We start from the raw sequence: 25,534 nt of genomic DNA on the forward strand, positions 1-25,534 counted from the left end.
GTGAGTTTGCAGTGGTCTGTTGTGGAGACATCTTTACTGGGATTTGAAAGTTAAAAGGAAAGTGTAGGAAGGTGTTGACTAGCATGTATATAATAATAATACATGCTTATAATGGTTCATATCTACGTAGTTTTTTTTTTTTCTGGAGAGATTTCATCGTGCTTGGAATGGTGAGATTGACAGCAGTTCAGAACTGTTGAACTAGCAAGACCACTTGAGCACTGCCCTCGGAGCATGGCCCAGGTCGGGGTCCCTGGGATGGGGTGGGAGGCTGGGTGGGGCTTCTCCCTTTGTCTCCCTCCTTACCCCACAGACACACACACACAAATGCTGAAACAATGGTCTACTCACTTTCCTGTAACCCTTGACCCTTTGTGCCCTAATCAACTATGGAAAGATTATCAAAATAATAGAATAAAAACAAAACAATTTCAAGAGGTAAGGGCTAATTGAGGTTGATGAAATTTACCAACTGTTCCCTTGCTAGAATCAGCTGAACAAACGATTCTAGATCTTACCTGCAGCAATGCAAACTAATAACCCCAAGGACTACATCAGGGGTTAGGATGGAGGCTGGACAGCCCGCATCCTGTGTCAGGGTCCCTGTGGCATAGTGGTTAGGATGGAGGCTGGACAGCCCACATCCTGTCTCAGGGTCCCTGTGGTATGTCCCAGGCCTGCTCTCAGTCCCAGCTTCCTATTAATGTCTACCTCGGGAGGTAACAGGTTATGGCTTTAAGTCTCCAAGTGGGAGACACAAGACTGAGTTCTTGGTGTAGACCCGGCCCAGCCTCAGCTACTGTAGCCTTTGGGCAGGAGTGGGGGGTAGTCAATGGACGTGAGTCGCTCTTCTCTGCCTCTCAAATAAAGAAAATATAAAGCTCAGATGACATTAGAATGACACTGGTTAAATCATTTTTCAAGTCGCCTTCATACAGTGCCAACTGCCTTCTATTTCATTTCCAGACACAAAGCTTCTATTTTTTAAATGATTTTTTAAAAAAGATTTAATTTTATTTGGACATTTTATTTATTATTATAAATTTATTCTATTTATTATTATAGATTTTATTTATATTATTTTTATTGGAAAGTCAGATATGCAGAGAGGAGGAGAGACAGAGAGGAAGAGCTTCCATCTGCCGGTTCACTCCCCAAGTGGCCACAACGGCCAGAGCAGAGCCGATCCAAAGCCAGGAGCCAGGAGCTTCTGCCAGGTCTCCTACACAAGTGCAGGATCCCAAGGCTTTGGATTGTCTTCAACTGCTTTCCCAGGCCACAAGCAGGGCGCTAGGATTAGAATCGGCTCTCATATGGGATCCCAGCATGTGCAAGGCAAGGGTTTTAGCTGCTGGGCTATTGCGCTGGGCGCCATCCGCCCCTACCCCTTTTTAAGAGAATGATGTAGTTCTCTGTACACATTTAAACTAACATTTGTAACTTTCAACATAAATGAAGTATACTTGTTACCTGTCAACGGTAAATTAAAAAAATATAAAACATTGTCTGGATTGCCAGCAATCAGAATGCTTCAACAATAAAATAAACTTTAACTATCTCTTTACATACAACACTGGATCTTCACCAAATTGTGTGAAATGTTTCATTGTGGGCTTTGTAAAGGCCAGCGATCCTATCGAATGTTCTAGAACATTTAAAGGATTACGTGTCACTGACTCACATGCTTCAGTAGTGTCACACCTTTATGCTTTCCAACACAGGCTTACGTAGCCTGTATTCAATGCAAGGTTCTCTCCTCAGGACAAACAAGTATGTGGGAGAAAGGCAGCCACAGACAGCCTCCCGAATTCACGACCGTGGTCTTCTGATCTCCCCCTTCCCTAACACCTTAAAGGCTGCTGTACCCCACTGCAGTATAAAACTTGAGTGTGGGGCCCGGCGCGGTGGCGCAAGTGGTTAAGGTCCTCGCCTTGCATGCCCGGGATCCCATATGGGCGCCGGTTCTAATCCCGGCAGCCCCGCTTCCCTTCCAGCTCCCTGCCTGTGGCCTGGGAAAGCAGCGGAGGATGGCCCAAGGCTTTGGGACCCTGCACCTGCGTGGGAGACCCGGAAGAGGCTCCTGGCTTCGGATTGGCATAGCATCGACCATTGCGGCTCACTTGGGGAGTGAATCATCAGATGGAAGATCTTCCTCTCTGTCTCTCCTCTCTGTATATCTGCCTTTCCAATGAGAAAATAATAAAAATAAATCTTTTAAAAAAAAAACAAAAACAAAAAACTTGAGTGTGACTGAGAGATGGCTTTCGAAAGTGGGAGAGGAACTGAGAACTTTGGTTTGTTTAAGATTTATGTACTTATTTGAAAGGCAGAGGAAGAAAACCAGAAAACAGACACGCAGATCTTGCACCTGCTGGCTCGCTCACCAGGCGACCACAGCAGCCAAGGGCTGGGCCAAGGCCAAGTCAGGGAGTCAAGGATTCCATCCAGGTCTCCCTTTGTGAGCTGAGCCATCGCCTGCCGCTGCTGGGAACGAGCAGGGAGCTGCAGACAGGAAGCAGGTGGGCTGCTTCTCACACCAGCACCCTGAAATGGCTCAACCCGCGGGGCTCCGTCGGCCAAGCGGGCTTTGCTTGTCAGGTATCTCAGGGAAGAGTCTGTATGGCAGTGAGGGTCCAGAAATCAATTGACTAAGAATTCTCCAAGTGCACATGCACTGAGCGAGTCTTCATAGATCTCCAGGGCTCTGAGGACCCCAAAGGGAAGACTTCCGTATCCTTTCGTGCAGGAAGCTATGTGGCACATGTCCCTGACTCGCGAGACAATTCTTTTCCCTGTTCCTCTTCTCCAGGAAGAAAGAAAATTAAAAGTGAGTTTCCAAAATGTTCACCAAAGTTTAAAGCCCATCCTAAATCCAAACTTGAATGATACACTGATGGTGACCCAACTGGGAAAAAAAAACAAAAAACAACAACAACAACAACAAAAAAAAAAAAACAGGAGGACCTTCCAGAAAAGGTTCAGAAGAAAATGCTCAAAGTATAGAACAGCAAGCAAGCAATATGAGGGTAACCATGGTCGTTGGCCCCTGCCTTCTGCAAAGAGCTCAGGAACTTCAAATGGGAGTGAACATGATCTTAATTCATAGGGCACCATCAAGCTCGGATCACAAGCTTGCCCTACACACACACACACACTAACCCCCCAGCCCCATCCATTACCGTGCAAAGCATGGAGCCCTAGGGTCTGTATTTTATAGAGGAAAACAATATTTAGCTCCCCTTTTGTCTTTTGAGCTCAACATTCATCTAAACATAATGAGTAAACCTACAGCGGGGCATCGAAGGGCCTGGAATCTTACCGAATTGGAGAATCCTTTTTCTGCTTTTCTTTGACAACACCCATGCTTGGCTTCTTGGAATGCGAGGCTCCAAGGTCATGGTCCTGGAGCTCTCCCCAGCTGTCCCCCGACTTGAGCACAGTCTGACCCCAGCGTCTCCTGGCACTTTTGTGACCCAGGGCACCATTTGGCTTCTGTGGCAGAGAGGGGAGGGAGAGAATCAGCCATCACAGCTTTCAATCACCTGAGGAATGCCTTTCACACACAAGCCATTCTGTCAGATCTAGCAGTCTCCAATCTCCAGGACTTTCTGACTTAAGGAGATAAGACAGACACACACACACACACACACACACACGTTAAGAAGCATTATCTATGACAGGCAGCACAAGCGACAACCACGACAGGAGCTTACAGGGAGGAGAGAGCTCTGAGAACCAGGCTGGACAAGGAATAAACAGGATTTGTGCCATCCCTGCCAGACATGAAGGGCCTGGAGGGCAGAGGTTTGGCCCCGCGCTCTCTGCACGTCTAGGTCCCTGCTAAGGAGACCCAGCAAATGCGCCACAGACAGCGGAGTTCGGGGCTCCTGGCCCAGCCCTGCTCTGCTGTTGCGCATTTAGGGGAATGACACTGCCGATTAAAGATCGCTCCAAGTCTCTCTTTCAAAGCAATGAATAAACATTCAAAGAAACAATAATAATAAGGGTATGACCTTTACCGGCCCAGGGACATGGAATGGTGAAGGTCACCTCCCTGCCCTCTATTCCCCGGTTCAGTGGGCGCCTCTGGTTCTCAGCAGCACAGCTGATGAGGGGGGAACAGCCTAAGCTGTGGTGAGGGGACTCCCCACGCAGGCCTGAGGCTCGCTCCGCCTCAGCCAGTGATGTCCTGGGTGGAGTGTGTAAGGAACTGGGATGCTTCTCCGTGAGACAAGGACCAATACTATCAGTGCTATTGAAAGCGCAGGAAAGGCTGCTTCCTGAAAAGAGAGTCGCTTTTACTAAAGGCTATGTGAAACCAGATTTTGGCGCGGAAGAAGAAAATAAACAACTGTCAGATTTAGAAAAATCCTGAAGACAGTAAATTCGGGACCGTGGAGGAGATGGACAGTCAGTCATTCGTTCGACAAAACTTTATTGGGAATCGACCCCGTGGCAGGTGTCGTTCTGAGAGCTGGGTTTAAAGTAAAACCCAAAACAGCTGAAATCTGCCATCATGGAACTTGCATTCTGCTGGGAGGGACCTGAGGCATTTTGCACCAAAGTAACTATTACAGGAAGTCAGTGGGTGCAAATATCACGGCTTTACCCCCGAAAGCTTTTCATTTCACCAGCCACGCCAGTGTCGGCTCATGTTTCTAACAGGAGGAAGCAGGGGCTTTCACACAGAATAACGAAGAGAAATGAGAATGAGAAGAGAAACGCCCCCCCCCAACCCCAAACAGAAACGATCTGACTGGCTCCCGCAGAGTTCAGTTGGGGCTACTCACCGGGGGTGCGTTTTTCACGATATTTGGGAACAGCGTTGCTGGGGGCTTCTGCTGGCCGGGCTGCCTCGGGGGTGGCTGGGCGCCCAGGCTCTGCGGCTGCTGGCCGGCTTGTGGCTGCCCCAGGGTCTGATCCGCGAGCTCTGGCAGAGCCTTGGGTTCCGTGTCAGACGACTTCGGTTCCAGTGGCTGCAGCTGCTTACTGAAGGGCTGCTTGGCTTCCAGGTGGTGTGTGGAAGGGCCTAACACCTGACCAACTTGGAAATAGGGGTGTTTCAATGCCTGCAAAAAGCACGGAAATACAGTTTGCGAACGTTTGAGAGAGCCTCGCTTTCCCTTCCACAGTCCTTGACACCGTGATTTTAACAAGATAACCAGGGAAAAAAGACTTGAGAAGGGAGTTCGGCATCGAAAATTGAAGAGGGGGAAGCATCGTTTAACATCCAAGGAAACCATTCTATTTATTTTAAAAAATTCATATAAAACAGAATGTAGCTTATAAACATTAGCTAAATTTGATGTAACTGATTCAGGGTATAACACTGGATGTTGAGAGAAGCTTGGCATAGATCCAGAGGCATCAGAAGTGAGTTTAGAAACCCTTCCACATGGGGTTTCCTTTAAATGATGAACCATGGCTGTATTTAAAATTCAGAGTTATTCTGTCCACCTAGGAATAATTAGCAATGAAACAGCCTAAGAAAGTGACTGCAAGCACAAGCATCTCAAAACTGAATTTACCGGCACACTAGCAAAGCAAAAACATACATGACAGGGATGTATAAAACGTATTGCTGGGTCTCGTGTGGTAGCCTAGTAGCTAAAGTTCTTGTCTTGCACATTCCAGGATCCCATATTGGCACCAGTTCTAATCCCCATGGCCCTGCTTCCCATCCAGCTCCCTGCTTGTGGCTTGGGAAAGCAGCTGAGGACCTCCCAAAGCTTTGGGACCCTGCACCTGTGTGGGAAACCTGGAAGAAGCGCCTGGTTCCCGGCTTTGGATTGGCTCAGCTCCAGCCATTGCGGTCACCTGGGTAGTGAATCAGTGGTTGGAAGATCTTCCTCTCTCTCCTCCTCTCTGTATACCTGACTTTCCAATAAAAATAAACAAATCTTGAAATATATATATATTGCTAAATCACTGTTGGAAACATGAGCCATCCAGTTGTGTCTGTGTGTGTGGTGGGGAGTCCCTAACACGTGGCACAGTCCAGAGCAGCATTCTCAACCAGCGTCTGCCCCTTGGGAGACATTCCACCCTAAAGATGGGGTTGGGAGTGCTAGTGGCACCTGCTGGGAGAGGCCAGGAATGAAGGTGAACAGTGAATAACGCACAGAACAACCCAGCACAACAAGGAGCTCACGACACGGCTGCCACGGAGAACACAGTCCGGGCTCAGCAGCTGCAGGCTCGGGGCAGCGCGGCTGCAGAGCGCCCTTCTCAGCACCAGCTCCTGAGCCAGGGCAGCAGGGCAGGCGCTCCCCTAACCTCTGCGCTGTGGCTTCCTTTGTAGCAAGAGGTGGGACCGGGCTGCTTAGGCCAAGCATCACCTACAGCAACTGAAGTTGCCGGTGAGGACAGTCAACTCCAAACAGCGGCCAGATGGGTGTCTTCCGGCTCAGGAAGAGGGTATATGATCATTTCAGAAGGTGAGAAGTTTATAGCAAGTTCTCAAGAAGAAAACTAGGACGCTCTGTAAGTTACAGACTTCACAAAGAACCACCACTCACTTTTTCTTTTTTTATGTTTCAGTGTTTTTAAATTGAATTTCTGAACATTTTTGGACATGAATCTTTATTTCATGAATCTTTATCCAACGTTTTTTACGTTGTTTTTAAGGTTATATACGTATGATAATATACATAAATAATATATATGCTAACACATACATATACACACGCATATATAGCAAAATTGTTTTAGTAAGAAAGATAAAAGAGATTTTCATTTGCATTTTACGAGCAGAGGAGGAATGAACATTAAAAAGTATTTTTGGAAACTTTGACTTTTTTTTCCTATGGTTTGGGTCTCACGTCACTTTTCTTTTAAAAATAAATTCCAAAGACCTATCTTTGTTACAGAAGTAATGATTGCTTAGAAAAATTCGAAATGCGGGGGAGATGCGTGTTAGATGTTTGTGTTATTACGGGAAGCTCATATTAAGGATATTAACACTGCCATGTTTGTTAGAGGTCATTTTTACTGCCTTGTGTTTCAATTCGAATAGTTTTAAATAGAGCAAACGTAACCCTTAAAAAGCCAGATTTTCTGCTTTCCCTCGGAGATTCCTTCCATCCCTTGCTGTTTGTTGCCATTATTTTCCAGGTTACGGTTTTAGAGGCGCGTGGATTTCCGCCCCCATCTCCTCTTCCTCCTTCCCGTTCCCCCCCCACTGGTTTCGTCCATATAATTACGGTAGTATGACGCTCCAGCAAGCACCACACGTCCAACATCATGCTAGTAAGAGCATCGTGGCCCTGCAGGCTCCGATAATGGCTGACAGTCCAGATCCTACCGTCAGGATGTATTTAGCAGTCTCACTGGGAGTCCCCCTTTCTCTTGTTACTTTTATGTTCATTTTGTTTACCTTAAGACCAACTCTGCACCTGTATTGTGTTCAACGCTTCAGGCTTTTTTTCTTTTGAAAGCGCTGTATTATTTCATCCTTCTGTGGCTTACCTGCAAAGTGTGGCGAACGATAAGAATCTAAGTTTACTCTTCCCCGAACTGTTGGGAAGTTGGCCTTGTCTGGCCCTCAACACCCTCACGCACTGTCAAGTTCATCCAGCGCTCTCGTTCCTGTTCTGCAACGCTGAGCTGCGCGTACTCGCTATGCCAGGACTGTCACTGTCATCAGCACTGTTCAGGACGGACACGGCAGGCTGCCTGCCTCTGTCGCTCTCCAACGACTGAGTACATACATCACGACTATTTCCCATTTGTTCTCCCAGGGGCCAATTAAAAGAAAACATTTTCTCAAGTTGGGGTGGAGGGGAAGGCAAAAGAACTGGTTATTTTCACATAGAATGTATATTTATATAAGAATACAAAGAAAGATGATGATCAGCCCTTCACTGAAGCCCTCTGCAGATGAAAACACGGCGTTTTAGAACGTGGGACTCGCCTTGGAGACTGTCAGCTGTGGCAGCAGGTGTGGGTGCCTCAGTGCTGCCCTCTTGTGGGAGCCAGGGCTCAATATTGTGATTCCGTTCCCGTGGAGCCGGGAACCGCTGTGCCTCTCCCTCAAGCGCAGAATGCAGGGACGCCCTGTTTTAGATGTCTCACAACAACAGGTTTCATCCTAACAACTCTTTCTTATGCCGGCATTTTTTATCATCAGAGATGGATCCCTTCTAGCCTTGTCTTCCACCTGAACCACAAAGCCCAGAAAACCACTACAATGGCCATCTCTGCAATCCTCCCAAGGGTACTACACGCCTAGGAAATGATGTTATCACCTACACCGGATGCCCTGGAGCTTAAATCTCTCGGTTACACCCACAGGCGACACCAGACTGGCCTCTATCTGCCACAACAACAACATCCTTCTTGTTGTAGAATGTCAACCCTTTCCCAAGGTGGGCTGGAGATCTGCTGTACCTGGCTTGCTGTTGGCCGCTTCTTTGGGTCCCAGTTCAACATTTCGGTCATGAGCTGAATAGCTTCGTCACTGGCATTGGGAATAAGCGTCTTCAAGTTGATGGGGACACACTGGGGGAAACGGAAATTCATAGAGGACGCAAGCTGGTATCCTTCCGGCCAGTCACTCTTTAGGGAACACCCACGCACAGGTAAGGGAGAACAAACAGAGACGTGGTTTCAGTAATCCACTTAAAAGGCATTCCTGCGCGAGCACTTTAATGCCGGTGCATATTAACAAACATCACATCAGTTCAGGGTTCAGTGCCGCCAACAGTATAAAGGGAACAAAGACCCACTCTGAATTAGGAGGAGACGGGAAAGCACTTCTGTAAATTTCAGAATATGAGAATCTTGCGTGTATTTAACTCTGGGTGTTAACGATGCTGGCGGTGGTCATGAGGATGCCGCCAGCACGACTTTGCACAGAGGACCACTGGCACTCTGCAAAGAGGCTGGTTCCCACGGAGACCCTCGCTGTACACGTCTGTTGTACCCGGTGTCACACACGGCTCGCGGCTGGGAAGTGACAGCTGTGCTCAGTCGTGTCAATATTGACATCTAATCATCTAACGTAAACCACAAGGAGCACGCTGATTTAATCAACACGTCATCAGACATAGCACATCTCAGCAACCTGGGAAGACATTGACTATCCAGGGCAGAGTGTGTGAAAGGAAACAAGAAATGATTATAATAAGGTCCAGCAAACTGGGGGTTAATGAACTAGACCTCCCCAAGGCGGGCAAGCACGGCTGTGGACTTAACTAGCCAGCTATCCCAAGTTACATTCCTAGGTAGACAAATGCTTTCTGCAACTTCAAGACAAGCACCATTTCTGCTCAGTTTGGTAGGATTCTGGGTTCTTAACCCTTCCCCCACTCCGCCTTTTGGAAATACAGATTCTGAAAAAGTTGTTAAAAGTGTCGCTTATGTCAAGATGAACATATCAGATAATCCCTGCACAAATCACAAACATTCAGGTTCCAAAGCCAAACGCAACCTGGCAAATTAGAAATATTCAAACGCTATAGTGATGTAGGTGGGAGGTTACTTACTTTTTTGGGAGTCCCTAAAACTTGGCAAATCTTAAAGATTTCGTCGACCTCACTGGTCCCCGGGAAAAGTGGTCTCAGCGTGTAGAGTTCGGCCATGATGCTGCCCACCGCCCACACGTCGATGGGAGAGCTGTAAGCCGAAGACCGGAGCAGAACCTCGGGAGCCCGGTACCTAACGCGGGAAACAAAGCAGGTCAGGCTGTCCGGATGCAGTGCCAACGGGGGGCGGGAGGCAGGACTCTCCACGAGCTGGTCACATGTTTCAATCAAACGATACAGATCAGGGACCTGTTGGATGGCAGACTTTCCGTAATACATGACCACGGTACAAACGTATGTGAAACAGCCACACAGCAAAGACAGGAACTGGAAGGAGCAAATGCAGAAATGAGAACCTCCCAAGGTTAGCCCTGAGCAAAGTACCACGCCCTGCGTGTATTCACGTAAAGGACAAAAATGAAAGATTAACAGACAACCCTAGACGAGGGGATCCCCCCCCACCATCTTTATCTCATTTTGAAAGTACAGGTATTGGGCCTGGCACGATAGCGTAGTGGTTAAAGTCCTCACCTCGAACATGCTGAGATCCCATATGGTCACCGGTTCTAATCCCAGTGGCCCTGCTTCCCATCCAGCTCCCTGCTTATGGCCTGGGACAACAGTTGGAGATGTCCCAAACCCTTGGGACCCTGCACCCCAGAGGAGCTCCTGGCTCCTGACTTTGGATTGACTCAGCTCCGGCCGTTGTGCTCACTTGGGGAGTGGACCATCAGACGGAAGATCTTCCTCTCTCTCCTGTCTGTATATCCGCCTTTCCAATAAAAATAAACAAATCTTTTTTTTTTTTAAGAAAGTACCCATTTAAAAATTAAGATCTTCTACAAGAGATTTTACAAACCTACGTTTACTTTATTTTTAAAAAGTGAGCATACCGTTGGAGCTCTTGATTTGTCCAGTTCTTTCTTTCCCTTTGTAAGGATAAGTATCATTATTTCTCTGTTTTCCAACTTTGTTTTCCGCCAATTTGCTCTATGGTTCAAAGCTTTCAGGGTTTTGGCACTCACAACATCAAAAATTCTGATGGAAGCTTTCCAAATTATTTGGAACGAATACAGTGTAACTTTAGAAGGTTTGTTTACAAGGAAGACATAAGACGTGCTGGAAACCACGTTTTCTTACAAAGTAGTTCTGCACAGGCAATAGCTGACAACGGTGCCAGCAAGCAAATCTGACATATTCTGTAATCACATCAGGGTGTTAATAATAATAATAATAATAATAAAAACCCTCTGTAGTTTGGTTACGGAGGTCTGACAACACCAGTGTGCAATTACAGAACTGATGGAAGGTCCTTGTCTTTCTTGCCCCAACGCCTACACAGTCGTGTCTCACAGCCCATGCATATGTGTTTGTGCTCTGTTGGGTTCTTCCACAGTCCACCTGGAGTTTTATTAAGTGTGCTAACCTAAAAGGTTGTGTCTGTTACATCACTACAAAAGGAGACTTTCATCTACAGCTTTAAACTTCTTAACTGAAATCACAGTAGCAACAGCAGCAACGTCAGATGTCCCACCTCGCACAGAGCACAGAACCAACGGCTAAGAGCTTTACCTATGAACCGCAATGAAAACACTGCAACGGTTACCAGACAAAAAGGTGACTGATTTTTTGTATGTTTTCAGGGACACAATCAAAGCTGGCATCCTTTCATTGTGAGGTTCTTCCTCCACTCTAACAGCCCGTGCATTCCCAAGGGAGACAATCGCTTTGCTTTTCCTACTTGTAAAGAACCCAAAAGTCAGAAACTCAGCAGGCAGAGCTTCCTACAGCTATGCTTCAGCTCTTTTTGTGTTGATTTGTTAAACACTGATTTATTTTGAAAGTAAGACTTGGAGAGAGAGAGAACGAGAGAAATTCCATGCATTGGTTCACTCTTCAGATGATTTCTCTGATGAGGACGGCCAGACTAAGTCAGGAGCCAGAGTTTCATCCGGGTCTCCTATGTGGGTGTCAGGGTGCCAAGCTCTCACCCGGCCTTTCTCCTAGCTCCTGTGTTGGCACAATTTTTAATGTTCTTTGTCCTATAGATGCATCCTCCTCTTCTCTGGCTCTGCTTTCATCTTTCTTTCTCCCTAGATGTCTTCTGTATAAATACCACGCAATACAATATTTATGTTCTGGGGCCAGTGCCATATTTAATGGGCTAAACTTGTACCTGTGCCAGCAGCATCCCATATGGGGAATTTGTGTCCCAGCTGCTCCACTTCCCATCCAGCTCCCTGCTTGTGGCCTGAGAAGGCAGCAGAGGATGACCCAAAGCCTTGCACCCTGCACCCATGTGGGAGACCCAGAAGCAGCCCTTGGCTCCTGGCTTTGGATCAGCTCAGCTCAGGCTGTGTGGCCATTGTTGGCGGGGGTGGGGGGCGTGGCTGAATCAGTGGATGGAAGAGCTCTCTGTCTCTTTCTCTCTCTCTTTGTCTTTCCTTCTCTGCAAACTTGCCTTTCAAATAAAATAAAAACCTTTAAAATTTAGTTGTATATTAATAGTAAAATGATAATTACTGTGAAAATGCACACCCCTATTTCCTGTACATCTAATCTACAATGCCTATATCTCCCGTGAACCAACCAACCGGCTTGGCACAGCAAGAGTCCCCGGCGCCTGGGGCTGCCGTGTCATGTGGCTGATGGGCAAACAGGAACAAACACTTCTGCCAACACTTCTGGAGGAGTTAGCCATGGACCACTCCCGCCTACCCTATTTCGTCATGCTGTTTTAGGATAGGGTTGGATAAAGAGAGATGACAAATAGCTGGCCATCTTTCCTATTTAGCCTTGTGTTAAGATGCAAACATAAGCTTGCTGTCCCCGTGTCCATAACCTGATCAGAGAAGACCAAGAATGAAGCAAGATGCATGCGCAGTGTTCCAGCAGATCCTTCCCAAGACTGCAGTTCAGGGAAACCAACAACAGCACCTGCAGACACTGGCGGAACCGGAACACACTGTCACCCAGACTCCCGGCTTCACTTTAGTGGCTTGGTCTCTTTCTCAGCCGTGTCTGTGTGAGATCCACCTGCCAGGTTGCACCTAGCCATGGATTCTGCATTCGCTCTGCTGTAAAATATTCACTGAGGTAATTTCCCATGCTAAGCGTGCGGGACAGCAAGGTGGCTTGCAGTGGGACCACTACATGTCTTTTGGTGAACACATTTATGTCTTTTGTTGGTGAGTTTTTTTTTTTTTTTAAAGATTATCTATTTTTATTTGAAAGTTCTGGGCTCCTGGACCAGCTCTGCTCTGCTGTTGAGCATTTACGGGAATGACTCTCTTTCAAAACAATGAATAAACTTAAAAAAGAAAAAAGGGTATGACCTTTACCGGTCCAGGGACATGGAATGGTGAAGGTCACCTCCCTGCCCTCTATTCCCTGGTTCAGTGGGCGCCTCTGGTTCTCAGCAGCACAGCTGATGAGGGGGGAACAGCCTAAGCTGTGGTGAGGGGACTCCCCACGCAGGCCTGAGGCTCCCTCCGCCTCAGCCAGTGATGTCCTGGGTGAAGTGTGTGAGGGATCTGGGATGCTCCTCCGTGAGACAAGGACCAATATATCAGCGCTATTGAAAGCGCAGGAAAGGCTGCTTCCTGAAAAGAGAGTCGCTTTTACTAAAGGCTATGTGAAACCAGATTTTGGCGCGGAATAAGAAAATAAACAACTGTCAGATTTAGAAAAATCCTGAAGACAGTAAATTCGGGATCGTGGAGGTGATGGACAGTCAGTCATTCGTTCGACAAAACTTTATTGGGAATCGACCCCGTGGCAGGTGCCGTTCTGAGAGCTGGGTTTAAAGTAAAACCCAGAACAGCTGAAATCTGTCACCACAGCCTCACATCATTGATCGTAACACTCATGAGCCAATTCCATGTCCAGGGCATCTTAAATTCAGTCCTGGACTGTGGTTTTACATATTAAACATGGAGCCTCCAGACAGATGGAAGTCCATCCATCCCAGGGGTATTTCAACCTTCCCGCATGCCGTAGGAGACGGGCACACAGCTACTCACCATCTGGTGGACACATAGTCAGTGTACGGTGGCTGGGACCTCAGCTCTCTAGCAAGTCCAAAGTCAGCAATTTTCACAAGTTCCGGACCCATACAGAGTAAGTTTTCAGGTTTCATGTCCCTGTGAAAAAAGCCTTTGTAATATAAAAGAGAAGACAAAATAAATCATCATGTTGACATATAGCTTTATTTATTTAAAAAGGGTTACTTATTTTTAAAAGAAAGATTTAATTTTTAAAAGATTTATTTTTATTGCGAAGGCAGATGTACAGAGAAAAGCTTTATTTATTTTTAAATGTCTATCTATTTATTCATGTTATTATTTGACAATGTGGTTCCATAGGTCTCCCCTCCCCTTCTCAAGTCCTCTCCCCTCAAGGATTTACCCCATACTATTACAGTGGTGTAGTCTTTCACAGACAGTCACACGTCCATCATTCAGCTATTTAAGTGTAACCTTACATCGTAGATACAATGACAGACAGTCCAGCTTCCTATCATCAAGCTATACTGAGCAGTTTCATTGGGAGTCCATCTTTGATTTGGGAAAAGAGATGCAAGCTGCATTGGATCTTCACACCTGTGTGTGACAGCCTCTACCACACGGTTACGATACATCCCCTTACATGAAAATTCATAAAACAAAATCAACAACGTGAAGAAAACCAGAAAATTCACCACTGCACGATGTTGAACAACACGTTACTGAATGGCCAATGTGGTACTGAAGAAACGAAGAACAAAAATCAAAGACTTTCCCGAAGCAAACAACGCTATTGTGTGACCTGGGAGTCGGTGTGGAAATTCACAAGGAAAATAAAAACCTTTCTGAATAAATTAAAATAAGAATAAAAATATCAGCCCCTCCTAAGATGTAGCAAAAGCAGTATTGAAAGAAATATTTATCTTGTATTTTGCATGAAAGTTGCCTTATATCCGAGAGAATACATGATATTTGTCCTTTTGGGATTGGCTTGTTTCACTGAGCATGATGGTCTCCAGTTGGGACCATTTGGTTGCAAAGGGTATAATTCCATTCTTTTTAACGGTTGAGCAGTATTCCATGGAGTAGATGTACCACAGTTTCTTTATCCACTTCTCTTTAGATGGGTTGTTTCCCTGTCTTTGCTATGCAGATTTTGCTGCTATAAATATAGGATTACAAATCTCTTTCTCATATGCAGATTTCATTTCCTTTGGATATATTTCCAGAAGTGGGACAGCTGGGTCATACAGCAAGTCAATTTTCAGTTCTCTTAGCACTCTCCATACTGATTTCCACAGTGGTTGTACCAGACTACACTCCCCATATCCATGCCAGCAGGTGTTATTAGTAGAGTTTTGAATGTAGACTAATTTCACTGGAGTTTGGTGGAACCTCAGTGTGGTCTGTTTTGTTGATTCGTTTCAAACAACCAGCTCTTTGATTCATTGATCTTATATATTGTTCTTTTTGTCTCTATTTGGTGTTTTCCTCCTTTATTTTGGTTATTTTTTCCCTCTGTTAATTTTGGGATTGCTTTGCTGCTGTTTTTCTAGCTCCTTCAACTGTAAGGTTAGCTCATTTACTTGGTGCTTTTCTAATTTCTTAAGCATTGATTGAGATGAACTTTCCTTTTAACACTGCCTTTTTCATGTCCCATAAGTATCAATATGTCGTGTGGATGCCTTCATTTGTTTCAAGCAATTTTTGAATTTCCTCTTTGATTTCCTCTACAACCCAGTGTTCATTTAGCAGCATACTATCCAGTCAGCAAGACTTTGCATGTCTTCTGGGTATTTTGAGCTATTTGTCTCCAGTCTCACTCCATGATGGTCTGGAATAGTCACTCCTTTCTCTGCAGGGTTCCTCTGAGAGGTCAGCTGTGAGTTTAACTGGGGCTCCTCCAAATGCTACCTGATCATTTTCATGTGCATATTTATAAATCTTTTCCTTTTGTTCGACTGCAGAGAGCTTGATCATGATGTGCTGTGGTGAAGACTGCTTTGCAATACAATTGGGAGTTCTGTGCCCCTTCTCTATGTTGTTTCCCAATTCTTTCTTCATATTAGGGAAGTTTTCCTTTAATGTTTCATTGAATACAACTTTATTCAATGAAAGATTTATTCAACTCAGCTTTTCTTCGTGCACCGTCTGGAACTCCCATACCTCTTATATTTTGCCCTTTAATAATGCTCTTTTAATTCTTGAATATTTTTTTTATTGGCTTCAGTCAATCCATTTACAGATTTTTAAATTGTTTTCCCACAGTGGCAAGAAATATCTTCCAGCTCTGAGATTCTTTCTTCTGCCTCCCTCATTCTATGATTGAGGCTTCCCACTGAATTTTTAATTTGCTCCATCGCATTCTTAATTTCTAACACATCAGCTTTCGTTTAATTCATTGCTGTTATTTCCTGTATAACATATTTCTTAAGTTCCTTGAACTCTTACATGCGCTTCTCATTGTGTTTTTTTTAAAGATTTATTTTTATTATTTTTTTATTGGAAAGGCAGATATACAGAGAGGAGAGACAGAGAGGAAGATCTTCCATCCGATGATTCACTCCCCAAGTGAGCGCAACGGGCCGATGCTATGCCGGTCCGAAGCCAGGAGCCTCTTTCGGGTCTCCCACGCAGGTGCAGGGTCCCAAAGCTTTGGGCCGTCCTCGACTGCTTTCCCGGGCCACAGGCAGGGAGCTGGAAGGGAAGTGGGGCTGCCGGGATTAGAACCGGCGCCCATATGGGATCCCGGGCGTGCAAGGCGAGGACCTTAACCACTTGCGCCACCACGCCGGGCCCCTCACTGTGTTTTAAGAAGCTTTATAACAAGCTTTTAAAATTTTTTATCCTCCATCTTCTCTGTCTTCTTAACTCTGAGGTGGATAAAGGCTTTTGCTCCTTTGCAGCGGAGGCAACAGTAATATTCATTGTGCTTCTGTCTCTTCTTTAGATCTTGGTCATTGCTATCGTCTTTGGCAGATTCCTCTTCTCAGGGCCAGTTTCTAAGCTGTGTTGTGCACTGATCTACAGGACAATTTTATCGACTGTGTTTGGTACCCAGGTCTTCCTTTTCAATCTCTTGTGCCATTTCCTCCAGCGAATTTCAGACCTGTGCGCATGTGCTGGGCTTCCACCACAGCTCCCCTAGCCCCAATGGCTGGCTCACCACTTTCGACCCCCTGTGATCCTGTGCTGTGCCTGCACCATTTCCTGCGTAGCGTTTCTCCCACTCCTGGCTCCAGCAATGCCTGGGATTAAGGAGACACCTGTTGTCCTCAATCACTGAGTGCTGGCCTGTAGGTCTGAGTGCCACCCGGACCTATTTGTTTGGAACCCGCAGGTTGTCAAATTGGCACTGATTTCCCCGGGAGACAGGTGCAATGCACTGAGCCAGAATTGCTTTGGCTCCTGGCCTGGGGCATGCACAGCTCACTGTTCCTCTGATCCTCCCCAGCCTTTGCCAGAGTGGATAAAATGGTGTCTGTTATGGCCCTGGCGGGGTTCTGGGTGTGGACCACGAGGTCTGGGCGCCACCCGGACCTATTTCGGATGGAACTGCAGGATGTGGCGTTGGGACCGACTTCCCTGTGGGACACACGTAACGTGCTGAGTCAGAGCTCGTTTCGTTCCCGCCTTAGTGCGTGCGCAGCTCACTCTGTGGTCCCTCCAGTCATCAGTACACACGATGGCATCTGGTGGGGTTTGGGACATGAAATTCACCTGCCTCTTGGGGTCTGCCACTTTCATGGTCAGATCAAATAAATCAGCAGGACAGGTAGTTCTTGGTTCACCTCCTGAACTACTGGTGAACTCCTGGTGAACTCCCCTTCCCTCCTGGCTGCTGGCAGAGCTCTGATCACCCAGCCCTGACGGCTGACCACGGCTGGGGTATCTGGTCACACCGCTCCATTGTTCCCGCTGCTTTCCCATGTCTGTGGGTCCCCAGGTGCCCCTCTGCAGTCAGCCTGTCCTCTCCCATTTCCTGAAATACACCCTCGCTGCTTCACTCTGGCGAATTATTCCCTGTCAGTTTAAACCTCTCCTCACCCTGCAGCGCCATCTTGTTCCTCCACCCAAGACCAAATACGCTAGTTTTTAAATGCTTTTAGAATGACTTAGTAATGCATCAGTAAAAACGAACAGCCATCCAACACGTTCTCCTTTCTCACTTCAGAAGTCTCAGGTGCTGGGCTAAATATCGTTACAGTATGATTACTGGTACCCCTCGGGTGTGGGAAGGAAGCCCAGGCAGAAACAACCTAAGTGATGCCAGAAATGCTTAAGGGGGACTTTCTAGTTAGGCTCAAGACAGCAATCCTTCACATCGTAATTTAACCCAGGCCTCCTTAAATGGAATTGCTGGTTGGAAAAGTCCAACATATAAAAATGGAACCCCACACGTGGTAACTAGCTTCTTCATTTGAAATGACTGCCATACTTCCATTCCCCGGGGCAGCTGCGTTGCTGCCAAAACCAACCATCCTACCGCTTCTATTGCAAACTCAGCGCCAGGGGCCTTGCGAGAGCTTTTGGGAAAGCGTGCTACGAAAAGGCACGCAAGGATCTTAAAGCTTTTTGAACCAGAATATATTTACATTTTAATTCCATCTTCCAGAACATTTTGAAGTATTGTTTTCATGTGTGCAAAATGTAGCAATGCTAAGCACAAAGTTTTCTTCTTAAAAAACACACATTTTTTAACATTCTATTTTATCTTTTAAAAAATATTATTTGTTTACCTGAAAGGCTGAATTACAGAGAGATGGAAGAAAAGACAGATCTTCCATCTTCTGGTTCACTCCCCAAATGACTCTTCCAGTCTATGTTGAAAAAGACCAGAATCAGGAGCCCCTGGGTCTCCCAAGTGGGTATAGGGACCCAAATCCCTGGGCCGTCCTCCGCTGCTTTTCTCGGGCCATGAGCAGGGAGATGGATGAGAAGCAGAGCCCCCAGGACTCAAACAGCCCTTACAGGGTACGGACATCAGCTTAAGCCACTTCACCACAACACTGGCCCGTGGCACACAGTTCTCTAAATACCTATTACATTGCAAAGTGACTCTGAACCAATGTTCACTTACTAACATGAACTTTTTGGACTAATAATTATTTTTTATTTGACAGATATGTGAAAGCTATATACGGATGAGAAATGTATAGGAAATAAGAAGAGTCACCTGCATTAAGGTTCTTTGGGGAATAGAAACAACAGATGTGAATACTGAAGGAAGCTGCCAAATGCCACCACGGGGACCTGCAGGCATTTAAAATCCCAGAAACGGGTCATGCGGCATGAAAGAACCCAAGTCTTCCCAACACGGAGCCTTGAAAAAACTTCCACGCAAAATCAGGGGAAGCGACATGGCAAGATGAGGACATTTTGACTGAGCTGCGGCCTGATGAAAAACCTGTTTAAATAATCTGGGGGTTGGGGATTACTACTGGCATGGTAGCCTAGCAGCTAAAGCCCTTGCCTTGCACATGCTGGGATCACATATGGGCGCTGGTTCTAATCCAGGCAGCTCCACTTCCCATCCAGCTCCCTGCTTGTGGCCTGGGAAAGTAGTTGAGGACAGCTCAAAGCCTTGGGACCCTGCACCCATGTGGGAATCTCGGAAGAGGCTCCTGGCTTCGGATTGGCTGAGCTCCAGCTGTTGTGACCACTTGGGGAGTGAACCATCAGACAGACCTTCTTCTCTGTCTCTCTTCCTTTCTATATATCTGCCTTTCCAATAAAAATCAATAAATTTTAAAAAAACATCTGGGAGGGTTGGGAATCAGTGCCCTGGCATATCATACTGGGTGCCAGTATCCCATATGGGTACCAGCTCTCTGCTAATGTGCCTGGGAAGGCATTGTAGGATGGCCCAACTGCTTGGGTCCCTCCACCCATGTGGAAGACCCAGAGGAAACTCCAGGCCCCTGGCTCTTTGTGGCCATTTGGGGAGTGACCAGCGCATGGAAAATTCATTCTTTCTCTCTCTCTCTCATTGTCTCGCTTTCTGTCTATACCTCTGGCTTTCAAATAAATTTGCCTTTAAAGTCTGTGACAGACGAAGATGGCTATAGAGCATAGATATTCTACTTTATAAAGTATTGGAGTATCGGGGTCTCCCGTCCCGCGGAAGCAGTCACCCGACACTGGAGAGCCTCTCAGAGGTGCTTTATTCAGACCTTCCGTTAAAACCATTATGTCCGTTAATTCCGTTACGCAGAAGCCCCTCCCCACCAAGCCCCCAGCTTATATGTCAATCCTATCCAATCAGCTTAAAGATCACCAAGGCACACCAATCAGGGCAAAGGGCCAATCACAGGGCAGGACATTGTCAGTGCCCCCCAACATTGGAGAAAGTGTAGATTTTCTAAATTAAAAAGAAGTGAATGCATATAGACACCTAAGCAATGTAACATTAGTTAACAGTTTGCAGATGGCTCCGGGTGTTCCCTGACAGCCTTCTCAGAGGCAACAAGACTCAGAAGAACCCTACCGTGCTTGTGGATGAACGCCAGCCCCTGCAGTATCTGGTACATGATATTCCTGATGACTGATTCAGGGAACAATTTGTTTCTGCAAAGAAACGAACACATAAACAGTCATCTCATTCTGTGAACCAGCCAGCCAAGCTTTCATCACCAACGGCCTGGGGCCTCTGTTGACGCTCAACGTGCTAAAGGTCACAGATTAAAATGAAAAAGAGTATTTTTATGGTGATGGTCAGAAAAACTCAAATCCAACACCACCGTACAAGAATTCCACTGCCAGATTCCAAAGAGTCCCATGAGGAGCAAAGTAAATTGGAAGAGTAAATCCTGACCAGCTCAGCCAGCTGTGGCACTAAGGGGCTTTAGGACGCTGACCAGCTCAGCCAGCTGTGGCACTCGGCGCTATGGGGCTTTAGGACGCTGACCAGCTCAGCCAGCTGTGGCACTCGGCACTATGGGGCTTTAGGACGCTGACCAGCCAGCCAGCTGTGGCACTCGGCACTATGGGGCTTCAGGATGCTGACCAGCCAGCCAGCTGTGGCACTCTGTGCTATGGGGCTTTAGGACGCTGACCAGCTCAGCCAGCTGTGGCACTCGGCACTATGGGGCTTCAGGATGCTGACCAGCCAGCCAGCTGTGGCACTCGGCACTGTGGGGCTTTTAAGGGAATTTTGCAGCATGCATATTCCCGTTCTGTACTGCATATTGAGGCTGTCCATTAGAAATACAGGCAAAGCAACTAATGAGTGCCAGTGTCAAAGACTTCAAATTTGTCCAGGAGCCACACTAACAAAGCAAAAGAAGCAGGTGAAATAAAGTACTGACTATCTGTTTTATTTAACCGAATACACACCAATTATTATTTATGGCATGCAATCACTATAAAGTCAGTAAATTTCTCTTGTCTGTACCAAATCTCTGGAATCTGCTAGGTAGATTACATTTAAACCATAGCTCAATTCAGCCATTTCAAGAGCTCGGTAGCCACGTGTGGCAACTGGGTTGGGGCAGTACAGCTTTATAAGATATTTATGTAAAGTCTAAATCAGATCCTCGTTGGGTTAAATTAAGACTGAAAGCAGAATGATTTCTGCCTCGGCACAAAATTGTTCGACCCTGATGGCTATGCTATTGTTTTAGAAGTTATTATCGAAAGCTTTTCAAATTCATCATAACGTACACATTTTCCAAGAATTAAATCCCACACTGACTAATTGGATTAATTTAGAGGGACAATTAAAGATGCTTTCAACCTGTGATAAATGGCTTGCATTTCCAAATGCTGTTGTTAGCTATGTTACATGTCTTTTTAATTAACTTATTTATTTTTATTAATTGCATTGCATTATGTGACACAGTGTTATGGGCACTGGGATTCCCCCCAATCCCTCCCTGTTACATGTTCTTAACGTGTTGTAAATTGTCCCACCAGATGGGCTAGAAACCCAAAAGACACAGAAAACACTGGTTTTTATCTTGTATTTGAAAATATTTTTGATTAGATTTTATTGACCTGTTTTTTTTTTAATTCACTTTCATAAACTAGCAAGTAGATTTTGACATATTTTTACCCTTGCTGACAGTTAATAGAAAGAGTGCTATACACTGAAGGCTCAATTATTAGTACAGATCCTGGTGACAAGGGTCAGTGAAGAAGGTTTGTACATTGACCTTCAGCTGAAATGGAAAAGCAGCTTATTTGAACAGGAGGCTTTTGGATCCATTTTTATCCTCAATGCAATGATTTAAGAAATTACTCAAAATAAAATGTACAAATGCTGTTTAACTTTAAACTATCCTTATCCTATACAATTGTTACTGGTCAGTTTTATTGGGCATTACTATTTACATAATAGTCTAAGCAATGTCACTTTTATTTTAACTTCATTTAGAAATCCAGGGATGAATAATGATGTTTGCAACCTCGGTTCTGGGGTCTGTGTTTGGCACAATGTCTCAGAAGTCACACCGAATGCCCGCCTCCCACATTGGGCGGTGAGCCTGGAATCCAGTCCTTGCCCTACTGCCAATTCCCGCTAACGCACACCTTGCAAGGCCTTGGTGATGGCTCAGCTACCTGGGACCCTGACACCTGAGTGGGAAACTCAGCATAGTTCCAGCTTAGGCCCAGCCCCTGCATTACAGGGCATCTGCAGGGGGAAGTAGCAGGTGGCAGAAGCCACATGACACCTGCCTTTGCTTGTCCGCCCATCACGTGGAATGAAGACAAATAAATAAAACCAACCTAAGTTCTGTGGAGTATTCATCTACTTCATTAACAATGTTCATGTCAGGTCCGTGTATATAGTCAAAATCAGATGAAAGTTTTTTTGTGTACTTACTTGTTCGTGCACTTACTTTTTTTTCAGCAAGTGTGAACAGTATCCATGATTAAAACTCTGTTTTTATTTTTTTTCAGCATCCCACTCAAGTCCTAATCTGCATGACCTTTTTTTTAAAGGTGCATTTTCCCCAAATATTTATGTGAGAGGCAGAGCCACAGAGAGAGAGAGAGAGAAGAGAAAGAGTGAAAGAGAGATAGAGAGATCTTCCATCTGCCAGTTCATCTTGAAATGGCTGGGCCAGGTTGAAGCCAGGAGCCAAGACACTTCATCTGGGTCTCCCACGTGGGTGGCAAGGCCCCCCCATCCTTGGGGCATCATCCTCTGTCTCTCTGCCTCCCAGATGTATTAGCAGGAAGCTGGACTCGAGGTGTGGGGTAGCCAAGACTCAAGAGAGCACGCCGATGCTGGTCGCAAGTGTCCCAAGCAATGGCTTAACCCACTGCACCACAACCTCCCTTCCTGCACCTTACATCAGCATCAAAGTCACACAAATACAATTGGATGTGTTTTTTCATTATAAGCACTTTTATAATCCTTATCACTTTCAGCCTTAACAACTGTGTAACTTTTCATCAATTATCAACCTTTTTTCCTACTGATAGTTATTCCTTTTAAATAGATCAAAGAGATAAATTAGGGTTAATATGATCATTTAATATAATTTCTGTTGTAAGTATGAAGATTATATATCAGGCCTGGCGCGATAGCATAGCAGCTAAAGTCCTGGCCTTGCATGCGCTGGGATCACATATGGGCGCTGGTTCGAATCCCATCCAGCTCCCTGCTTGTGGCCTGGGAAAGCAGTCAAGGACGGCCCAAAGCCTTGAGACCCTGCACCCACGTGGGAGACCTGGAAGAGGCTCCTGGCTATGACTAGCTCAGCTCCTGCCGTTGCGGCCGCTTGGGAAGTGAACCATCAGATGCAAGATCTTCTTCTCTGTCTCTCATCCTCTCTGTATATCTGCCTTTCCAATAAAAATAAATAAATCTTAAAGACTATATATCATCATAAAAGTATTTTAAAGTGATCAAATAAAGAAATTTAGTCACCACTAAATGAAATTAATATAACAATGGGAGCACCTGCAGTATATCAGAAATTCAAAACCTGTTTGAAAAAAGGAAAATGGACTAGAGATTCAATGTGTGGGAAGGAAACAGATTACCATTACCGTGGGAAGTTACTTTATTTCTAAATGTTTGAGGGCCTTGTGCAGAACAATTCCAGCCCTCAAAGCAGGCGCAATGGACTTCCGGCTCCAGGAGCAGCCAGACTAGCTCTGGCCTCTAGGGGGAGACCTCGAGTCCCTGTCCAGGTAGCTATTTCGACAAGAATCTCCCTGGGACTGCTTGCACTGAATTCCATCGCTCACAGATCCTTTCTAGAAAGATGTCTCACTCCTGGCTCCAATTCTCTCATGTGCCTTTCACAAGAGAAAGGAAGACCACTTTCCCAAGTCTGCCCAAGGTTTTTCCTAAACTACAGATCGGCTTTTAGATGAAAACACATTACTAGGTAGTCGGTACGCCTACGTGAAAATATTTACCTTTAATTTTAAGGAATTGTGACAGAAAAATCATGTTGTGAATAGCTCTTCGATGTTACTGGTACCCCTTGACAAAGACAACAGAGAGGACTAGGTAAAACCTCTTTCTTTCTTTCTTCCTTTCTTTCTTCCTTCCTTTCTTCCTTCCTTCCTTTTTTTAATTAATGATAAAACCTTTTTCTTACAGTGTTTTGTTGGTTTACTCTATGAGATGACATATTGATCCCAAGAACTTATGAGGAATAATGGGGAGAAATGACAGTTTTCATAGGGTAATCACATACCTGTCTTTCATCAATTGATAGAGGTTTTCTTTCATATATTCAAATATAAAATAAAGATGGTCATTTTCTCTGATAACTTCTTTCAGTTTGATCACATTGGCATGATTCAGTTTCTTCAGAGACTGTGAAACGGCACAAAAGCATTACAGTTTCTACAAGAGAAGTTACACAAGTTGACATTTTAAAACTCTCCAGAGGTCTATTTAAGGCACACACTCATTCCTGTGAGGAATGAATATTAAGTGCAAAAATGTTTACTGCACTCTTCAATATCGCCTTTTTCCTTGGGCTGTTTAACAGGACTGACTTTTTTCCTAATTTAATCATGTGACATTTCCATTCCAAAAAACTTCAAAAACTTATCCAAGTCATCTAACTATAAAATACAAGGAAATAGTATGTCGTAAATTAAAAAGTTATCTTTTAGGAAGTGGGGGGCGGGGGCTGGTACAATGGCTCAACCAGCTATTCCACCATATGCAAGCCCCAGCATCCCAGATGGGCACCGGTCCATGTCCCAGCTGCTCCAATTCCATTCCGACTCCCTGCTTATGGCCTGAGAAAGCAGAAGAGGGCAACTGTGGGACCCTGCACCTGGGTGGGACATCTGGAAGAAGCTTCCTGGCTCTTGGTTTGCGTTCTGCTAAGGTCTGGCCGTTGCAGCCAGTTGGGGAGTAAACCAGGGAACAGAAGATCTTTCTCTCTTCTTTCTTTCTACAGATCTGCCTTTCCAATAAACAAACCTTAAAAAAAAACAAAAAAAAAAAAAAACAAGTGAGGGTAAATTTTCAGGTTCGAAAGTAATTATTTTCTGTTCTTCACTGACATCAGAACCAAAAGGTAAGAAAATAAATGCTTCAAAAAAAATAAAAACATAAAATTATCTTCAGAATGAATTCCACAGAGAGCAAGTTGCTCAGTTTTGAGCCTCAGGATGAAGCAGAGCTAAGGGCTCTGCCTCGTTCTCTCTCTAGGATCTTACCTTCACTTCTCTCAGGTTCATACATTCGTCCCAAGAATAGAACTTTCTCTTCATCCTAAAACAGATCAGGAAAAGTTCAGCATACAGGACTGAGCTGTTCACTCCCTTACTCTGCTAGGATTCATGGCGGGCAAGTCGGAAGTCTCCTCTTCCTTCACCGGAAATCATCTCCTTCCCACAGGGCCCAGGCTGTTCCTGCCCGTGCCACATCCGGACCGGGTTCCTGCAGCAACGCGAAAGGGGCGCCACGCAGCTCCCGTTCCTGGGGACCTAACACCTACTCATCCGTTTATGCTTTGTCGGAAAGGACTTCTCCCACGTTTTCTCTCCTGCTGCAGCTTGAGAAATATCTTAACCTGATTAGAG

General features: G+C 45.5%; 1 protein-coding gene across 3 annotated transcripts in view; it reads right to left on the reverse strand.

Annotated features, from left to right (window-relative positions):
• MAK (male germ cell associated kinase) overlaps positions 1-25,534 on the reverse strand; it is a 43,146-nt gene that overhangs the window by 14,749 nt on the left and 2,863 nt on the right. For all 3 annotated transcript variants that reach the window (XM_040983996.1, XM_040983995.1, XM_040983994.1), the window contains exons 2-9: positions 25,169-25,223; positions 24,187-24,308; positions 20,016-20,095; positions 13,547-13,679; positions 9,486-9,657; positions 8,389-8,556; positions 4,791-5,069; positions 3,320-3,492 (exon numbers count right to left, since the gene is read on the reverse strand). In XM_040983996.1, coding sequence (XP_040839930.1) covers positions 3,320-3,492; positions 4,791-5,069; positions 8,389-8,556; positions 9,486-9,657; positions 13,547-13,679; positions 20,016-20,095; positions 24,187-24,308; positions 25,169-25,223 — 1,182 coding nt within the window. The remainder of the gene's footprint in view (positions 1-3,319; positions 3,493-4,790; positions 5,070-8,388; positions 8,557-9,485; positions 9,658-13,546; positions 13,680-20,015; positions 20,096-24,186; positions 24,309-25,168; positions 25,224-25,534) is intronic.

The sequence above is a fragment of the Ochotona curzoniae genome, unplaced genomic scaffold (genome assembly GCF_017591425.1).
Source record: "Ochotona curzoniae isolate NIBS_2020 unplaced genomic scaffold, NIBS_Ocur_1.0 contig_4064, whole genome shotgun sequence".
NCBI lineage: Eukaryota > Metazoa > Chordata > Mammalia > Lagomorpha > Ochotonidae > Ochotona > Ochotona curzoniae.